General features: G+C 46.0%; 1 protein-coding gene across 2 annotated transcripts in view; it reads left to right on the forward strand.

The window, feature by feature from the left end:
* The first annotated feature begins 2003 nt into the window (after window positions 1-2003).
* Window positions 2004-18537, forward strand: part of LOC308147133 (phosphatidylinositol-binding clathrin assembly protein) — a 106395-nt gene continuing 89861 nt past the window's right edge. For both annotated transcript variants that reach the window (XM_080519221.1, XM_080519222.1), the window contains exon 1: window positions 2004-3205. In XM_080519221.1, coding sequence (XP_080375347.1) covers window positions 3076-3205 — 130 coding nt within the window. In that variant the 5' untranslated portion in view covers window positions 2004-3075. The remainder of the gene's footprint in view (window positions 3206-18537) is intronic.

Here is an 18537-nt window from a genome sequence, read left to right on the forward strand (position 1 = left end):
CCTGAGAACAGCCAGACTGACACTGTCTGGAAACATCTTTTGAGTTTTATTTTTTGTTTTTTCTCCCCCCCCTCTCTCTCTACTGTCTGTGGAGGTCATTGGAGGTCAAAACCAGCGGTGGTTCCCAGGATTTCGCCTCTCGCCGCTGCTGTCTGGGTCAAGCCTGCGGTATTTCTCACCTGGGCGGGAAATACTGCAGGCTGCAACTGGTTCTCTGAAAGTAAACTGTCTGGGAGAGCCGTCACACCTGCAGTGATCTGACATGGAGCTCTGTGCACTGTCACATGCAACCAGGTACGCCTGGACAAAGAGAACTGAAGATTTGCAGGAGCCTGGATGTGATTGCATTGTGACGGACTGCTGACATGCAGACATGCAGACATGCATGCTGTATTGGACCACCTCGGAGGATGGCTGGCAGCAGCAGCAGCAGCAGTGTGGCAATAGCCTCATTTGCACCCTCCGAGGACGGCCACAACGTGTGAAATATGCAATCTGCAAACACATGCCGCCAGATATTTGATTTATTCATCTCCCAGGTCCTGTGCGATGCCCACTGGCCTGTGCAACTGTGCAGCAGGAGCGGTTTCCTCGGATTTTTTCAGCACACCGTGTTCCACATAGTCTGGAGTCAAACAAGGACACGGCGTCTGAGGAATTGTGCGAGACCACCTTAAATGTGGATCCGCGCGTCGAGGGAGAAACGGCTCGGGAGACGAGAAAACGCAGAAAATCACGCCAGTTGACACTCGCATTGCAAAAAGGAGCCGTTTGAAATAAGAAAATGTGGTACATTTGAGTGGTTTGTTGCATAAATTCCGGTACAATTTAAAAGGTGACACCTTAAGGAGGAAACTCACTCCTTACATGTTGGCCAATAAAGCTGAGAGGCGTTCAGGTGCTGCAGGGAAATAACACCTCCTGTTAAAGAGTTACAGCTTCATCTTCCATTTTCTACGTCTTTATCAATTAACCTCAAATCATGCAAGTATTCTTCTCACAGAATACAAGTAAATACAGGCTACACAAGGGATAAACTATTGCGAAATAACATATATAAAGTATTTCTGTCAGTAGTATAATTACACACTTGGGAAAAAAAACCTCATGAATTTATAGTTAGACAAAAATGTGATATGGATACAATTGACATTATAATTAAAGCTTTAAGGACATCAGGTAAACATTTCTCACCATCGGAAAACACCAGGAACAGAAATTGTGTGGAATTTCTTTACCGACACAAATCAAAACAATAATAAATCTCAGCACATGATGGGAGAAATAAATGCAAAATGCTCATATGACATTAAATAATACCTTTTGTACGTTTGGGGAATTTTACTCACCCTTAAGTACAATTTACACCATACTTTTTTACTTTTGAAATCACAGGTTATCAGACTATGTCCACAATTTCAATCTTAAAACCCTTAACATGCATTTTTGTAGCCCATTTGCTTGCATTTTGTTTGCAAAATAACATGGAATATATAAAACAGATCAGTTGGGTTACAAAATGGTGTGTGGGAGAAGGAAAAGCCAGAAAGGCTTCAAAAGTTGTCTGTATTGCCACATACATCAATCCCCCGAAGACAACAAAGAAATATCAGTAACACAAATGTTTAGTTCAATAAAAGATCATCTCGAGAGGTATTCCTAAATGTGTGTACTGTTCTTTTTGTTTTTCAGGGGGATGTTCTCTGAAAGCAGCTGCTTCACATAATCATTGATCAGCCAATCAAGTGAAAAGGTAATAAACTCTCGGAGCACTTCTTGATGATAGTGTATGACACTTTTTCTGCAGTATTTATACGTTTTGATAAGAGTATACGTTATTTATTTGTGTTTGAACACTTTAATCGATGAAACGGTGGCTGAAGTTGAAGTTTTCGGCTCTGTGCAGGCAGACGGAGGAATTCCCGGATCTCCCGCGGTCCCTGAACGCAGCAAGGTTGTGAGATCAGCTGATTTTTTTACGCTGCCATTTTGTCCGGCGGAGGAGCGCCCAGGCCGGCAGTGCGTTCACAGGAGCCACCGGAGACACTTCAGCGCAGCTGCACCGGACTGTCCGTTAAATTAAAAAAAAAAGACCAAACTGAAAAAAAAAGAAGAAGAACAGGAGCGGATAATGCTGTGGCGACACCCGGCAGACAGCAGCAACTGAGCCCGAGTACCGTGAAGGCACCACGACGGAGCGGCGCGAGCTGTCAGCCTGAACTTCGCCGCTCCGCCGGCTCCGTTCCCCGGGCGCAGACTCGCAGGCACCTCGGCCGGGCTGGCTCGCTTTGACTGGCTGGCGCGTCGAAGCTAATCGGCTCGGGTGCTAACACCCAGCGGCTCTCCCCCCCCACCACCACCACCTCCGCCCCGCGGGAGAACACGGCGCCCGTCCCGGCTGGCGGTCCCCCCCCCCCACCACCGCGGCTCCTCCCGTACGACACCCCGCGGACGATGTGCTCCGTTCTGGGCGACTTTTCCCGGCCGAGTCGGTGTTCGACGCGCACTTTCCCGGCCGAGCAGTGAGCTACCGGCGGAGCTAACAAGTTGACGTGGAGGAGGAACTCCAGATTTTTTTTTTTTCTTTTTTTCTTCTTCTTCTTGAGGATTGTCGAGATTGTTGCTGACCTCCGGGCAGGGAATTCTTTCTCCTCTGTACTTTGCGGTGGACTCGTGTCTTCGTCCGGCCACACAGCAGCCAGTCAGCGATGTTTATTTGGAACCACGAAGTCATTTCAAGTGTTTACAAATTCCACCGCGGGACTCTTTCCTGGTTCCAGCGCTGCGACGGGAACATTAGCTAACACAGACTAGCCCGGATTAGTGTCGTCGTGTTGTTGTTGTTTTTTGTTGTTTTGTTTAATAGATAGATAGACAATTTGATCCCCACCAAATCGCTGAGCTTTATTTTTTCTTTTGGGCAAGGGGGGGAGAAAAAAACACAAAAAAAGTGAAATTGCGCTTTTTGCCTCTGCTTGACAGTGAAGTCACGTTGAGTTGATCCATTGATCGGATCGTTATTGTGCTATTTGAGCTCAAATCGAGAGAGAGAGAGGGAGAGAGAAGGGAAGCAGGATGTCGGGCCAGTCTATCACGGATCGGATCGCCGCGGCGCAGCACAGCATGACCGGGTCGGCGATCAGCAAGGCGGTGTGCAAAGCCACCACACACGAAGTGAGCGGACCCAAGAAGAAGCACCTCGACTGTGAGTACAAACCCCGTCGCGATCCCTCTCGGTTCTGAGCTGTCAGCCTCCCTCCCCCTCCACCCCCCACCCCCCTACATTCCTCCACTGTGCCCGGCTGGTCGGACCGCATCCCTCCGCTCCCATCAGGGCAAAACAAAACGCTTTACACACACTGGGAATCTCCGGCGGAGCAGCAAGGTGTCATCCATTGTTTTACACACTTGTTAAGGATCTGCTCCCGAAAAGCGGAAACCTGTATCCCGTGATAAATCCGCATGGCGTTCACACCCGGCGCGGTTTGATCCGGATCAGAGTTCGGTTCCATCTGATCCGGATCAACCCAAGTAAACTCTGGGGATGTTGTTTCGGGAACATCTGTGGACTTCGGTGGAGCGCAATGCATTCTGGGTCGTAGGCCAACAAAAAGATAACCGGGCAGGTCCGAAGACGCGGAAAGTAAGAGTCGGAAAATGTCTTGTGGGCAGATGTTGAAGTAGTGAGGAAGGCGCCCATCATTAGTATTTGGTCTGAAGACTATATATCGTGGTTGCTAGTGGCTAACAATTAGCCGCTAGCCAGCTAAAAAGGGCTGGATTTCTGTTTTCAGTTGGCGCCAATCAACAAGCCAGGTTTTTACTTTGCCAAGCCGTTCTTCCTCTCTGGTCAGTGTTCGGTTCGGGCGATCACGCCAACAAACCAGCGGCTGTTGCGATTGCGTGGCGGCGTTCAGGCGGTTTGTCCGCCGCTCAAATCCCGCGATCCAACCATTAATAACGGAGACGCCATATTTGAACTTGACACGTGAAGTCAAAGTCTTATCGTCTCCCCATTACCCATCACGCTCACTGAATCCGTCGCACAACACAAGGTGCAAACGCATCATTTGCTCAGCTTTGCTGTTGGGCGGCTTGCCTTGACCCTTGAGCAGCACGTCAGCCGTTCCGTTCTGGGTACCTCTCTTCCGAGAACTGTAAAGGTTTCCAGTACCCGTTGCTGCCTGTGTCCACACCAGGCTGATTAACACGCTACGCTCCGGGCCGTAAATGTGTCAGAGGTGAAACTTGTGCTGTTAGTCGGTGTTTTATAGCATTGTAAACAGGCTCGTCCACAAACCCCCGGCGTGGAGACGAGCTCCAGAAGAAAGCGCGTCCACAAGGAAGCAAATGTTCCGTCTTCACAGTGGAGATGATTGAAGAAAACCAGCCTGCACTCAGCTGATGAGTTTTTTTTTTTAATTTAAACTGGCTGGTATAACATGACAAGCAGTCCTCTAATTAAGTTTCACAACCTTTTGAAAGGAATCCTCCTCAACCAGGCACATGTGTTGCTGCATAGTTCAAATGTGGAATGTCAGCTTTCCAAATGTTTTTCAGAAAAAGTACCAGTGACGGCTTTTTTTTTTTTCTTGAGACATCCACAGCCACCAGTGTTGCAAAATCTGATCCGTGATGGTTAGTAGTACTTGAGAATTCTCCGGTTCTTTAAATGAGCACCGCCGAAGAACCGGTTCTTTTTCCCCACCGTTAACGGAGTCGAGTGAGAGCCACGTCATTACGTCACTCTAAAACCTGATACGTCACTGATCTCACAAATTTGGTGCCGACAGCGCTCAGAGAAGAACCAGGAGACGGACTAACAGTGAGGAATGGAGGTGGAGAATGATAGAACGCAGCTCTACAGTCATAAACACACACTGGTTAAACACACAATTTCATACAAGTTCTTTCACATGAAGCCATTAAAAGGCTCATTTTATGGTTGAAAAAATCCAGCTTTCATTTACAGTAGTGTGGAGTTTGATTTTTTAGTTGCTGATGAACCAAATGTGTACTTTTTTCTTTTTTTCTCTCTGGACTGAAACAAGACGGACGTGGAAAAAACACCAATAGAGCGACAAGGAGACTCGATGTTTTCTGTCTCTTTGGTCTGAATCCGAGGTTCAGGACAAACTAGATGGAGCAACCTGGTTCAAACCACTGTTATAGTCAGTCTCCTGGTTCCTGGACTAAACCACTGTTACAGTCCGTCTCCTGGTTCCTGGTTCAAACCACTGTTATAGTCTGTCTCCTGGTTCCTGGTTCAAACCACTGTTATAGTCCGTCTCCTGGTTCCTGGTTCAAACCACTGTTATAGTCTGTCTCCTGGTTCCTGGTTCAAACCACTGTTATAGTCCGTCTCCTGGTTCCTGGTTCAAACCACTGTTATAGTCCGTCTCCTGGTTCCTGGTTCAAACCACTGTTATAGTCTGTCTCCTGGTTCCTGGTTCAAACCACTGTTATAGTCCGTCTCCTGGTTCCTGGACTAAACCACTGTTACAGTCCGTCTCCTGGTTCCTGGTTCAAACCACTGTTATAGTCCGTCTCCTGGTTCCTGGACTAAACCACTGTTATAGTCCGTCTCCTGGTTCCTGGTTCAAACCACTGTTATAGTCTGTCTCCTGGTTCCTGGAGCAAACCACTGTTATAGTCTGTCTCCTGGTTCCTGGTTCAAACCACTGTTATAGTCCGTCTCCTGGTTCCTGGACTAAACCACTGTTACAGTCAGTCTCCTGGTTCCTGGACCAAACCACTGTTACAGTCCGTCTCCTGGTTCCTGGACTAAACTACTGTTATAGTCTGTCTCCTGGTTCCTGGACCAAACCACTGTTTCAGTCAGTCTCCTGGTTCTCCTGTCAGAGCTGATTGGTGAGATCAGTGACTTATCGTGTTTTGGAGTGACGTAGCGACGTGGCTCTCACTCGTCTCGGTTAACGGTGGAAAAAGAAGCAGTTCTTTGGCGGTGCTCATTTAAGAACCGGCCCTGAACTAGAACCTGGTTCTTTTTGCCGGAAAAGCCCTATAAATCAGCGTCTTCGCTCCATCACAACAGCCTTTCCCCTAAAGTGTCCCCAGCCTCGGTGTGTCTAAACACTTGCAGTGGTCTCATAGAGAGATTAAACACTGGTGGTCGGGGTATCCCAGCTGTTTGCGCTCATCAGCATATGGCACAGATGCGTTGCCTCGAGGCAGGTACACTGTCGCTATGAGATTCTTGGGTTGTTCGAGATGAAAGAGGAAGACGTGTTGCTTCTAAACAGCGGGCCTGTCAAGGAGGGAGGCTTTGTCACCGAACCAGCTTGATGATTCCCCCCCCGGTGCTGCAAAGCAAACACAGTTTTTGGGACTCGCCACGAAGAGCGATGGCGGCAGAAGCCTTCTCCTCTCATTTGTTTGACTGACTGGTTCCAGCACATAAAGGGGTGACGTAGTTATTGTGGCGCAACGACGTGTGTCATAATGGTCGCCGGCTTCGTCTCGTTGGAGGCCGACGTCGTTATATCCCAGTTTATTAGTTCCATCACACACAGTGTCGTAGATGATAAACTCTGAAGATCGTGCTCGTCCGGCAGTCTGTAGCAGACGTGAGGGTTTGTCCTGAGTCATTGTCTTCTCACATGGATCATCCTTAAAACCCAATAAACCCACAGTCTGTCCATCGTCCACACTTGGTGTCAGTTGTTGAGTCGCTGGAGTCTATTGGAACTTGCGCTGTGACTTCGGTGATTCCACGTCTGAAAATAGTCACAAAAGAGGCAAACGTCCACTTTTGTGATTCAACAGCTTACTAACGCACAAGTGAAGTGATTGCTTACAGAATCCACAAGTGATGTTTTATAGTGGTTTCTACATTTGTGAGGACGACTTCAAAAACCCTCTTGTTTTTTTAAGTTCCACAAGAGTCACAGAAACGTGCAAATATTTGCCGTCCCTGCTTGCTAAAGAGGCGATCGATCGGTTCTCTCAATGGTTCTGTGCCCTGTCGATCGGCTTGTCACCCACAAGTAATTTGATATTTGGTGAAGTTGCAACGCTTTCTCCAGTAAGAGCGTTTGAGTGTTGTGGGTCTGGCTCGCTTTCAGAGCTCTTGAAGGCCAGGTTGGTGGTGAAACGCACTCCGAGCGAGTTGCAGACGCAGATAAGCGATGAATTGACAGAAGCAGAAATAGAAAGCAGGTCTTTCAAAGGACACGGCCAGACATGCATGAGAAACTTCACACTTCCTGTCATAGCGGCTGTGGGTTGACTTCTGCATGATGGCTTCTGCATTTCCTTTCTTGTTTTTTTGGCAAAACATTTCCAGGTGTGTCGGCCGAAGTGCTGAACAAAGTCACGGTTTCTGTTTGGTTAATTGATTCTAGACGAGTAAGAATGAGTCACAGGAGGCTGGGGCGCAGTGTGCGACGCTAAATGTGCTGAAGAACAGCCGGTGTAGGACGCACATGTCCGATCGATTGGCGGCCCGGCTGCCTCGCATCCGTCAACTCCTCGGCCGCTGACGGCCGACGGAAGACGTCAGCCATTGTGTCTCCGCTGCTTTTGTTGAACCCCGGCCCAAGACCTCGGCAGCCAGTGTGCCGCGTCAAGCTCAATCATTGTGGGATATTGATTTCTCCGTGAGAGCAGCCACCTCAATGCCACCGTGGGGTCAGCCGGTGGCGCATCGCACGAGGGTCCGGCTTGTCACGTCGTCCGTTTCCGTCTGACGCAATGACGGTTGGCGTATGGCCGTCTGTCGCCGGTCGCGTTGCTAGGTACTGTGAGGAAGCGTGCGGGAATAAAGGCGGGTTGTGCGTTTGTCATTCAGTCAGGCAGGTAGTCAATTTGTGAGTGTGTTACTGCGGGGGGGGGGGGGGGGGTGAGCGTGCCTCCATCACTGCCTGGTGAAACGCCCAGCCGATCCCGTAAGGAAAATGTATTCTGCCCAAGTCAGAGCGTGATCAGACGGAACAGAAGGTTATTACACACCAAATAGTGTGAGGAGTCCAGGATGCAAAAAAACTGCTGGGAAATCTTTCCTCACCGCTTTATTCAGCTGCAGGTGGTAATGATCTGGAGCCGGTCCAGCCGTAAAGGTCGCGAGTCCGTCACGGAACAAACAGAGACGGACATTCACGATGAACGATAGACACCGTAGTGTTTGGTGACGACCCGTCAATCCACAGGGAGAACATGCTCTCTGCTCACAGGCATTGAACTGGGGATCGTTTCCCTGTGAGACGAGAAGACAAACCACTACACCCCCTTGCTGCTTGTTGGAGCTCAATTCTTAAACCTCAGATTCCGAATCCTCTTTATTACTTGATTTATTTTAATCCGGGTTTTACCGGGAAGTCGATTCTGCAGTCAGTCACAAGGTTGTACATCCCACTGCAAAAATGAAAACTTCACTTGATAGGATTTTTTTTTTTTTTTAAACTCCCTCCCCCCTCTGTTCCAACAGCCAATCACATTTCTGGATCAACCATAACATCACGCACTTTGGGTTTTGATCATTTGTCATTTTCCTGCAAAAGTGACAAATGTCTTTGGTAAAATCTGGACGCAGATTGAAATCAAAACGAGGTGATGTTTTGAACCCTGCAGTTACCGTGGCGACCCAAACAGCCGGTTCCTCCAGGCCGAGGAGGCGTATTGATGAGCAGGAACGTTGGGTCCAGCAGAGGAAAGGAATTGATCAGTTAAGAAGAGTGACACAGCTCCATTGGGTTTACACCACACGTCTCCCAAAGAAGCCGTCTCGTCAGGAAAACATTAGTATTCCCGCCTTCGGAGATGAAGCACCCGCTTGTCCAAACTTTTCTCCTGATCGGAATATGTTGGGGACAGACTGCAGTGCCGCTCCAACTCCCTAACTACATCATCCTGATGTCGATTTAAAAAAAAAAAAATTCTATTTGCACGGGGAAGAATGAGACATGATCGTCATTTAGTGTTTCCCAGGGGATTTGATATAAAAATACAACATTTTGATGCAACTGGTTCCGTGAACCAAGAGGAAGGGATGCAAGGAATGTTGTTTCTGCTGAACTTGTTTCAGCTTAGATAGATAGATAATTACTTTATTCATCCCCGAAGGGAAATTGTCTTGTTGCAGCAATCTGGTACATACGAATATTATAAAATAGAATAGAAATAAAAATATCTGGGTATAAGACATAAAGTAAAGCACAGAACGGAACACGGGCACTTAGAAATAAGTACGAGATAAAAGCAAGATAAATAAATAAATGGTAAGGTGCAGTGGCAGAGCCATTAGAAGTAGGCATTATATAATAATAATAACAATACAGATAATAACAGTGTGTCATAGTGTATAATACTCGTGTATAGTACTACTAATAATGGTAGCAATAATATAACAATAACAATATGGTAGCAATAAAATAACTATATATATATCAGTAATAATAATAATACCAATGGTAATAGTGTACTTGCACATGTATAAATATATGTATATGTACATGCAATATGCTATATGAAATATTTGATATAAGTATCAATGTAATTTAGTCCAGGTGGTGATTGAGGCTCTGACGGAGGGAGAAGAGTTAAAAAGTCTTATTGCCGTGGGGAGGAAGGACTTCCTGTAAGCTTCTTTTGTGCTTTTCTACAGATATCGGTCTTTTTAGTCTGTCCAAGTTTTTAAGTTAAACCGTGTAGTTGCAAAGATTTACAGCCAATCACAATGTATCTGGGGGAACAAAGTCATTCTTCATTGTTGCTTAACTTCAAAGTTTTCAAGTCCACACTCAGAGGTCTTAAAAATTAAAAAATTGCAGCAGTTTGCTAATGTAAAATCCAAATAGTCATTGAAGATATGATAAAGGTGCATTTAGGATCTGGAGCCGGTCTGTGGTTCACGTCAGGAAGTCATGTGATGTGTGTTTCATCGCCGCTGAGGAACAGCAGGTGTGAGACGTGTGAGACGGCGAACAAGCTAATCAGTTTGTAAAATGTGTGCTTTTTTTTATTTTTTTAATACCAGCAGTCAGAGAGAGGAAAAAGCAGGAAATCTGACAGGCTTTCACTCTATTTATTTTCAGTTTTTTTTCCCTCCCTGCATCTATTTCTCTCCCCATCAGAGCCCGGCCTGTCTGGAAACACGCACATTTACACGCTCGGCCATCATTTTCCAATCGCAGGCAGTGGCGACTGTCTTGACGGCGAGCTGCGAATGATCTCACCGGCATGTTTGCATCGAGGCCCGATAACCCAACGACCCCGACAGAAGCCCCTCGGTGCTGCCGGTGGTGAGCCGCCGCTCTGGGCCGCCGCACGCCGGAGCGGTCGTGACATTCACGCGCCGCTGGTGAAACGAAGCGCCGTTTTTAAAAGCCGTTTAGTGTCCCGATTGGGGACGTCCACCCCAATTAACCCCCGGCTTGTGAGTCAGCGGCTAAAAATGCCAAGGCCTTCTCGTCAGTTTTGAGAATGTCTTCCACCCGAGGAGCCATTGTCATTAAAAATCAAAGAGGGAGGGTCTCGTCATAGCTTTATGACCATGTGAATACAACTGTGTATATATATATATTTTTTAATCATTGCATCAAGTGAACATTTAGGTTGAACGTTGATATTTAAACAATTTTTAAAACATTTTAATCGCATCAGGATTTGCAGCAGTTTGACAGTTTCTGATCCTCCCAGACCTGGAACACGGAGCTGAGGAACAATGTGGCCTGCTTTGAGATGTTTGCACTCTTATTTTACAAAACCTGCTTGCCCTCTCAGATCTCCGTCCTCTAGTCCAGTGTTTTTCAACCTTTTTTGAGCCAAGGCACACTTTTTTGTTTGGAAGAATCTGGAGGCACACCACCACCCGAAAATGTTAAAATGTGAAACTCTGTAGCCTCTATTAACAATATAAAGTCATTCTCATCAAAGTTTTATCAACAGGAATCAAATAAATACAGAAAAAAAGTATTTCCCAATGTGTTTTTTTAATAGTGACTCCCTCAGTGTGAAACCTGGACCTGATGGATGAAGAGCTGAGATCCTGGTTCACATTCTTCCTTTTCAAAAACTTCTCCATCACTGTCACTGACACAGTACTTTGATACAAGATGGTAGCAGGAGGTGGAGATTAACCACACTGACGTCTGTCACTTTACATTTCACCGGCAAAGTTCTGTGCTGCCATCTAGTGGCGAAGAGTATTTATACATGATTTCTCTGCAACACACTGCTCTCACAGCTGACAGCGGCTGATGATTTTTAGAAAAAAATGTGAAATTGGATAATTTCCCACGGCACATCTGACTAGATCTCGCGGAAACACCAGTGTGCCGCGGCACAGTGGGTGAAAAATGAGTGTTTCACCAACAAATCCAGTCCATGGTGGCCTCATTTAGAAGCTTCCAGCACCGGAGGGACGTGCCTCCGCTAACCTTCAGAGATCTATTGTGGTACCTGCCTCAATGGGCCACCGCTATCGGAGGCTGCGGCCGTAATGTTTTGGCCGGCCGATGTATAACCATACTTGCAAGGCCCCCTTTGTTCCACTCTGGCTTTGTTGAAACACTGATTGTTTCACCATTTTACAGCTGTTGGAGGGAAGTTATGACATTTCAGCTCAGTGTGTAGTTCCCCCCCCCCCCCCCCCCATGACCAACACCCTGTTGTCATGGCGGCGAAGCAGCCAACTCGCTTGTGTTAAATGGTCAACGGTTGACGGGGGAAGCTGGGTGGCGAAATCGACTGCCTGCTCAGCAACTGTGGTGTTTTTTTGACATTGGCTGTGTCCGTGGTCGAGCAGCTTGTGTGTTCAGCGCTTGAATGCAACTTCCCGGTGTTGTAGATAATCGCCTAATAATCACAGATTCACAGTGAACTGCGACGCCACTTTGTAGCCCCGCTCTCCAGCGAATTCGCGTCTGCGTTTAAACCTTGACATCACAGGCGTTGTATATATTTATATATATATATAATGAGGTGTGAATAAACGTATGTAGTCGGTCGGTAAGTGGTGCTGCAGTTCCTGCTTGTTCCACCTCCCAGCTGATGTACAGTCAATGAGCCTCCTCTAAACCATCTGCCGTCTTTGTCCAAACTGTGTCCTTCATTGTCTTCGGAAGAGCGAGCGAGTTTGAAGGCGTTGGATCCGACTGAGAGGAAAATCAAGCGTGGCAGCGTGAGACTCCGAAGGAGAAGAATGTTAATGACGGCAGAAATCTTGACTAAGTCACAGCTTTTATCGCTGTGATTTAATGACGTTACGAATGTGAGATAAACGTGGGGTCTATTCCATGGCGAATCAGATGAGCACGTCCCCAACTCGCCATCTTGACCGTATTCATCTGTGTTGCATTATAGGAAACGTCAATGTAGCCAGCAACAGTTGACGCTTTTATTTTCTATACTTTTTGTTATATTGATGCTTTGAAAAGGATATTATAATTGACCAGAAATGTATGCTGTATTGAGGTTCACTAAAGTGTCTCCAGTTTGTTTATTTGGCCTCTTTGGACGTCTTCAACTCCCATCATGTGGTATCCACCTGCAGATGTTTAAAGTCCCAGTGAAATGTAAAACACTACTTTGCAAAAAACGATAGTTGGGGTTCTACTTCTAAGGTTCCTCCGACTCTGCCCCACCACTGTTGTCGCATAACAAAGTTATTTGAATTTTGAATCTCCAGCCGAGGAAGTCGGGGGAATCCTTCTTCGTGGGCGTGACGTCAAGAGTTGTGCAGATCTCCATCTGTTGTGTTTATATTGACTTGTTTCCCTCTTAAATATCCAAGTTTAACAGTGTTTTGAAGTTATAGTCGGTGTTTTATGAGCCTTGATGAAAGATTGAGCCTGGAAGAGACCGAGAGAGGAGAAAAGGAGCACTAGCTGCTAGCTCGCGCCGCTAGTGGCTAGAGGCTAGCGGGAGCCACTAAAAGCATCAGAAAAGCGCTTCGACATGATCCAGGAAGTCGTTCTGCCTAAAGTCAGGAGCCTCAAAGCCTCAAAGGTGAAAACTGGCGGCTCATGAGGCTGAGGAGACGAGGACGAATGGAGGACGAAGCGTCTTCTGCTTCCTCAAACATGTTCCAGACGGGGTCACCGATGGCAGAACGACACATTCTGTGTCTTCTTCATCAATCACTGGGTTTGATGATGATGATGAAATATGGTTAAATTCAGCCTCTTCGTGGTCAAAACTCTGATCCTCCATAATGTAAACACAACTTGGGCGTGTGCACAACTCGTGATGTCACTCTATTATTGTCAGAAGCTCCGCCCAGCAGTGGAAATACCAACGTTTATCGGATATTTTCTCGCAGATTGTCGTGTTTTAACATTTTACCCTTGAGGCCAGTTAGCATAAAAAATGTCCCTAGAAGCGACAACCAGAGTGTTTTGGAGGTTGAATCTTCATTTCACTAGGACTTTAAAGTTTCATACATTATAGACTTGAGATCACGTTAGTGGACCACTCCAGACTTTGTGTCAAAAGTTTATTTCAGACGTGTTATGTGTGTTACCCACGTCTGACAAAGTGGATTATACGAACAATTGCAGCTCTGTAAAGATGACAATTTCCTGGGTGAATGCACCAATTATGAAATTGGTACCTTCAATGGATGAGGTGTTGTTTTCCCACCTGCTCAGGTATACATCTTAACTAACTGCGAAACTCAGGAATTTAAAGGATTAGAAATTTCTTTGCGTTTACACAGCATTTTATACTTTATCGTTTTTAATAAAGGGGGAATGGGCCCGTGTGTCTTCTCTCAAAAAGCTTTATGATTGGACAAGCCGGTACGCCCTACTGTTGGCCTTGTAATTGTTGTAGAAACAAAGCTCTTTCAGATCATTATTGGTGAACCGGGTGCTCGCCGTCGAGGGCCGAGAAGGGCCAAACCGGCCCGCGCCCTCACACTGGACCTCACCTCGCGTCTCGCCAATTTCAGTCCGGCGCTTACTTTCCACCAACAGCTGGTATAAGTGTGGCGTCGTTGACTTTTCAAGATATGCAAAACGTGGCCCTCAACAGATGCCTTCTCTGTCCGGCCATCTGTAAGGCCAAGAGGCACAATTATTAGCGACACAACGGCACACAAGCCGGGCTTGTGCCTTCCTGTTTCTCTTCGTGGCAAAAGCCTGCCAGCAAAAGGTTTTTTTGTTGTTTTTTTTTTGGTCAGGCCCTCGTATGAAGAGGTCAGTGGACGTTGACCTTGTTTGGAGGTGTCTTTGTTTGATACAAAAGCTGTGAGGAAGGCCTATTGCTCTGTTGATCTGGCCCCTTTGGCCTCCCAGGACAGACGCAAGTCAAAAGAGACTCGACCCCGAATGATTTAGTCTCGGACTGTTTCAGGACCAGTGGAATTGGGATCGTTTTGTCATTCTAAACATGCATATTTTAAACTCCGACGACGGGTAGAAGCAGGAGAAATGTCGCTTTGCGGACATGTTTGGGCTGCAGCCTTCCTCAGAGCGTCATGTGGCGTGTGACGACGTGTCGGTCGCCATCAGGTGACCGGCCTGACAGAATCCGACAGAATCCTGGTTCATGGTCGTCTTGCTTCCTGATCTCGTCCACAAACGGCGCGTAAAGGACGCCATTGAGATCATGAAGCGAACCTCTCGCACGCCTGGGATTCCATCCTCCAGAGACCACTGGATGGCGGGGGTGGGGGTGGCCGGCCTGACTCGATCTAACAGATCCGGTCACCTGGTTAAGACCGACTGCAGACGCAGCCCAAACATGTCGGCAAAGGTCAAATCTTTTTGCGTCAAAACGATTCAGTAGCAGGACCATTTTCACATGATTCACAAGTATTTTCTCGCCTTATTGGGCTCATTCGGTCAGAAATAGAATATATAACCACACCTTTTGTCACGTGTGGTTTATAATCTGTTTGATTCAATTTCATGTGGTGCAAATAATGTAAATATAAAGGGAAATTCCATTCAAAATGTGTTGCTGTATTAGATGCAGTAGGCTAGGCTGGTGTAGGCAAATCACAACATTTAAATAAGTTTCACTAAACAAATACAAGCAAAACTAACTTCTGAACGCAGGAACCGTTTCCTCATTTTTCACAAGCTCCAGCCAGCCGCCGTTGGCTTTCTGCTTCTCTTGCAGTAATAACAGCCCTGAGCGTCGCAGTCGACACGCTAAAGTAGCAGGTTACTTGCTCGCCACAGTGAAAACGATCATTTGCCCGGTACGCAGGTGCGGCGGCCCCACCCTGTCCGAGCAGCTTCAGACCACCCGACTTGCAGTTTTTTTTTTTTTTTTTTAAACACAAGTCTTAACCACAGCTTTCTTGGCTCAGCTGCTTCGCGAGGCGATCCTGTTATTGAGTGCCTTCTCAGGCTTTTCCACAGGGAAAGCTTGTTTTTTTTCTTCTTCTTCACATAACTCAACATGCCACATCGTTTTCACCAGCTAGCTGAGCTGCTGGACCACTTGTCCTTTGGCAACCGGTTGTGTGTGGAACCATTTTTTTTTTTTTTGAAGCCAAACCTCTAAAACTAGGTTACACTTGCATGACAAATTGATGCGATGCTGGAGTAGTCTTCTACACTGACACATTGGCTCTGTCTGGCCTCGGTCGTCAGTGTCTCTCTGGGTTAGATGCAGACTGTGTGTGTGTGTGTGTGTGTGTTTTGTGCGAGTTGTTTAGCTCAGGTTTATGCCGCTACGTCTCTCCGCCTGCAGCTCGCCGCTGCCCATTCAGGCTTTATAGCTCTATTTTCCACCAGAAGCTCGCGGGTCACCTTGACATCTGCTCGTTGGCCATATGCATAGAATGTGTTGAGGTGCGAAGGGTTTCGTGCCGAATTTGTTTGGCCAGATGGCGCGCCGGTTATTTACCTCTCCCGTTTGTCGCACTTATAATTGTACCGCTAATTCGATTTATTAAAAAAAAACAAAAGATAACCCCACTATGAAACCCTGTATTGTTTTCTGAACGTTGTGTTTAAGTACTGGACAGATCATAAAATCATTGCGTTACCTCCTCGCAATCGTATTTCGTTCGTTTATTATTATTTGTTAGTTTTTCTCTCACGGGCGAAATCGCAATTTTGTCCCTAAACACGCTCAAAAACTCACCAAATTTGTCAGACTCCTCAAAAGTGTGGCGATTTATATTATGTCAAAAAAAATCCCCACAAAGTCCCAAAATTGGCTCTCTAGCGCCACCTAGACACACTAAATCGCCCACCACGGCCCGCAGGAATGTCGTAGAGAAATGCAGCGAATACGGAATTTGTTCGTCTCGTCGAGACCTACGACTCTCGCACTCGAACTTTTGACCCAACTCCAACAGGAAGTCCGCTATTTGCCTTTCAAAGTAAGATTTTCGCCCCCCAAAAAAGCCCAAACGGCAAATCTAACTTGTTTTCTCTTGCGTTGCGTGTCGGTATAAACTTTTGTTCGGCTAATAATATTCCTCTTGGAAACACGAAGCACAGCCAGAACCACATTTTTCTGCATCGAGTCTATTGATTTCACTTTGAAGCACATGACTGCAGTCATTAATGACTTTTAGAGTCCTTCCAAAACATGCGTGGCCCAAGTTACTTGGAGGCTTAATGTGTCGGCTCAGACAATACATTTACATTTATGTTCATTTGGCTGAACTTCTGGACAAAAAAGCAAGAATGTGGAGATCCCCAGAATCCTCAGCAGATACTACAATATTCAGTCTTTTCTTTGATTTCTTCGTTTTAATTTACTGCACGTAACTGCAGTCTTTATAAGCGTCATTTGAAGCAGTGTGACTCATGCATCTCCTGTGTGGACATAACAAGACACCGTAAAAAGACTCCGCAGGGCCCCCCCCCCCCCCCATATTAATTTGGCATTGTTGTTAAGAAACAAAAACCGTGTCATCAGGGAAAGCCCCGATTTCATCTCTGCTTTGGACAATACCACAGCCTTTTTTTTGTTGTTTTACAATCGATTCCCTTGATTGTAGGTCCTTCCTATTGATTATGTAAAAAGAAAAATCAGCAAGTATTGGCATTTTAGATAAAGTTAGAGATTTGTTTGATCGTAGCCTGTTGAATCTGCTTTATTCCTCAATGATTCTCCCATATTTCAGTTATTGTGCTGAAGTCTGGGGTCATACTTCTACCAGCACCACTAAGCCCTTAGTCCTGTTGCAAAAAAGAGCAATTAGAATCATCAGTAAGAAAGGTTGTAGAGAACACACCAATCCTTTACTTATTGAAAATAAACTTCTTAAAGTTAAGGACCTTGTCGACTTAAACATTTTGATTATTATGTGGAAAGCAAAACAAAAAAAATTGCCAAACGATGTTCAAAGTGATGTCCATCTGTTTATGGAGTAAAACTGTGGGACTCTAAGTGTGGAATTTAAATGTTGTTTAAATGTTTACAAATGTAAGAAAATGTACAAAGACAAAATTCTGAGAGACGATGGAAAAAATTTTTTTGGGAAAAAAAAAACATTTTTGACTAACTGTTGAACTGTAAGAAAAAGGAGGCTGTTGTTGGTTTGTTGTGTGACCCGGTGAGGAGTTGATGGTGGAACGATGGGGAATCACATTGATTTGATTTTGTTGTAAAGTTGCTAATAGGAACAGAAAACACAAGATTAATCTTCTCTCTGTTCCTTATTGTTCATGTATGGATGACAAATTATATATATATATATGTGTGTGTGTGTATATGTGTGTGTGTATGTATACATGTGTATATATGTGTGTATGTATACGTGTATATGTGTGTGTGTATGTATACATGTGTATATGTGTGTGTGTATGTATACATGTGTATATGTGTGTGTGTATGTATACATGTGTATATGTGTGTGTGTATGTATACGTGTATATGTGTGTGTGTGTGTGTGTGTGTGTGTGTGTGTGTGTGTGTGTGTGTGTGTGTGTGTGTGTGTGTGTGTGTGTGTGTGTGTGTGTGTGTGTGTGTGTGTGTGTGTGTGTGTGTGTGTGTGTGTGTGTGTGTGTGTGTGTGTGTGTGTGTGTGTGTTGTGAAATGGCATGAAATAACATAAATAAATAAATTAGGTTTGTTTTGCTTCTCCGTCTTACTTTCTGCGTCGTGGAGGAACAAACTTGTTTTGCCGATATTGTTCACAACAAACTTGAACCGTCTCGGCGGCGGCGATAAAATGCTTCTGTGGCACCGGCAATTAAGTTTGGCCGGCATTCATCACGATTGTGATTAAAATTTACACTTAAAAAAAACCCCACCAACCTCCTCCTCCTCCTCCCAGATGGTGTGTGTTGGCTCACAGGCCTGGCGGTGCACTCGGGGGAAACCCTGCCTTGTACTGGTAGAAAGCATTCATTACCGCAGGGCAGTGCAGTGTCTCTATGAGCGATACCTCTTTATGAAACGCTTGGCGTGGTTTTGGCAATAAAAAAAAAAAACAAAACCCAAACTGTTTCTATTATGCAGATTTCAGTAGCCACTCCGGCAGTCAATAAGCCGGAGGGGCCGCTTGGGCCTGACCGTCTTACCGGCTAAACCGGAGTCATTAAAGCGGAGCGCTTGCCGCTGAGCGGCCTGTTTCGGTGGCGTGCTGCGGTACGGTGACTCAGC

Source organism: Blennius ocellaris (genome assembly GCF_963422515.1).
Source record: "Blennius ocellaris genome assembly, chromosome: 23".
Classification (NCBI taxonomy): domain Eukaryota; kingdom Metazoa; phylum Chordata; class Actinopteri; order Blenniiformes; family Blenniidae; genus Blennius; species Blennius ocellaris.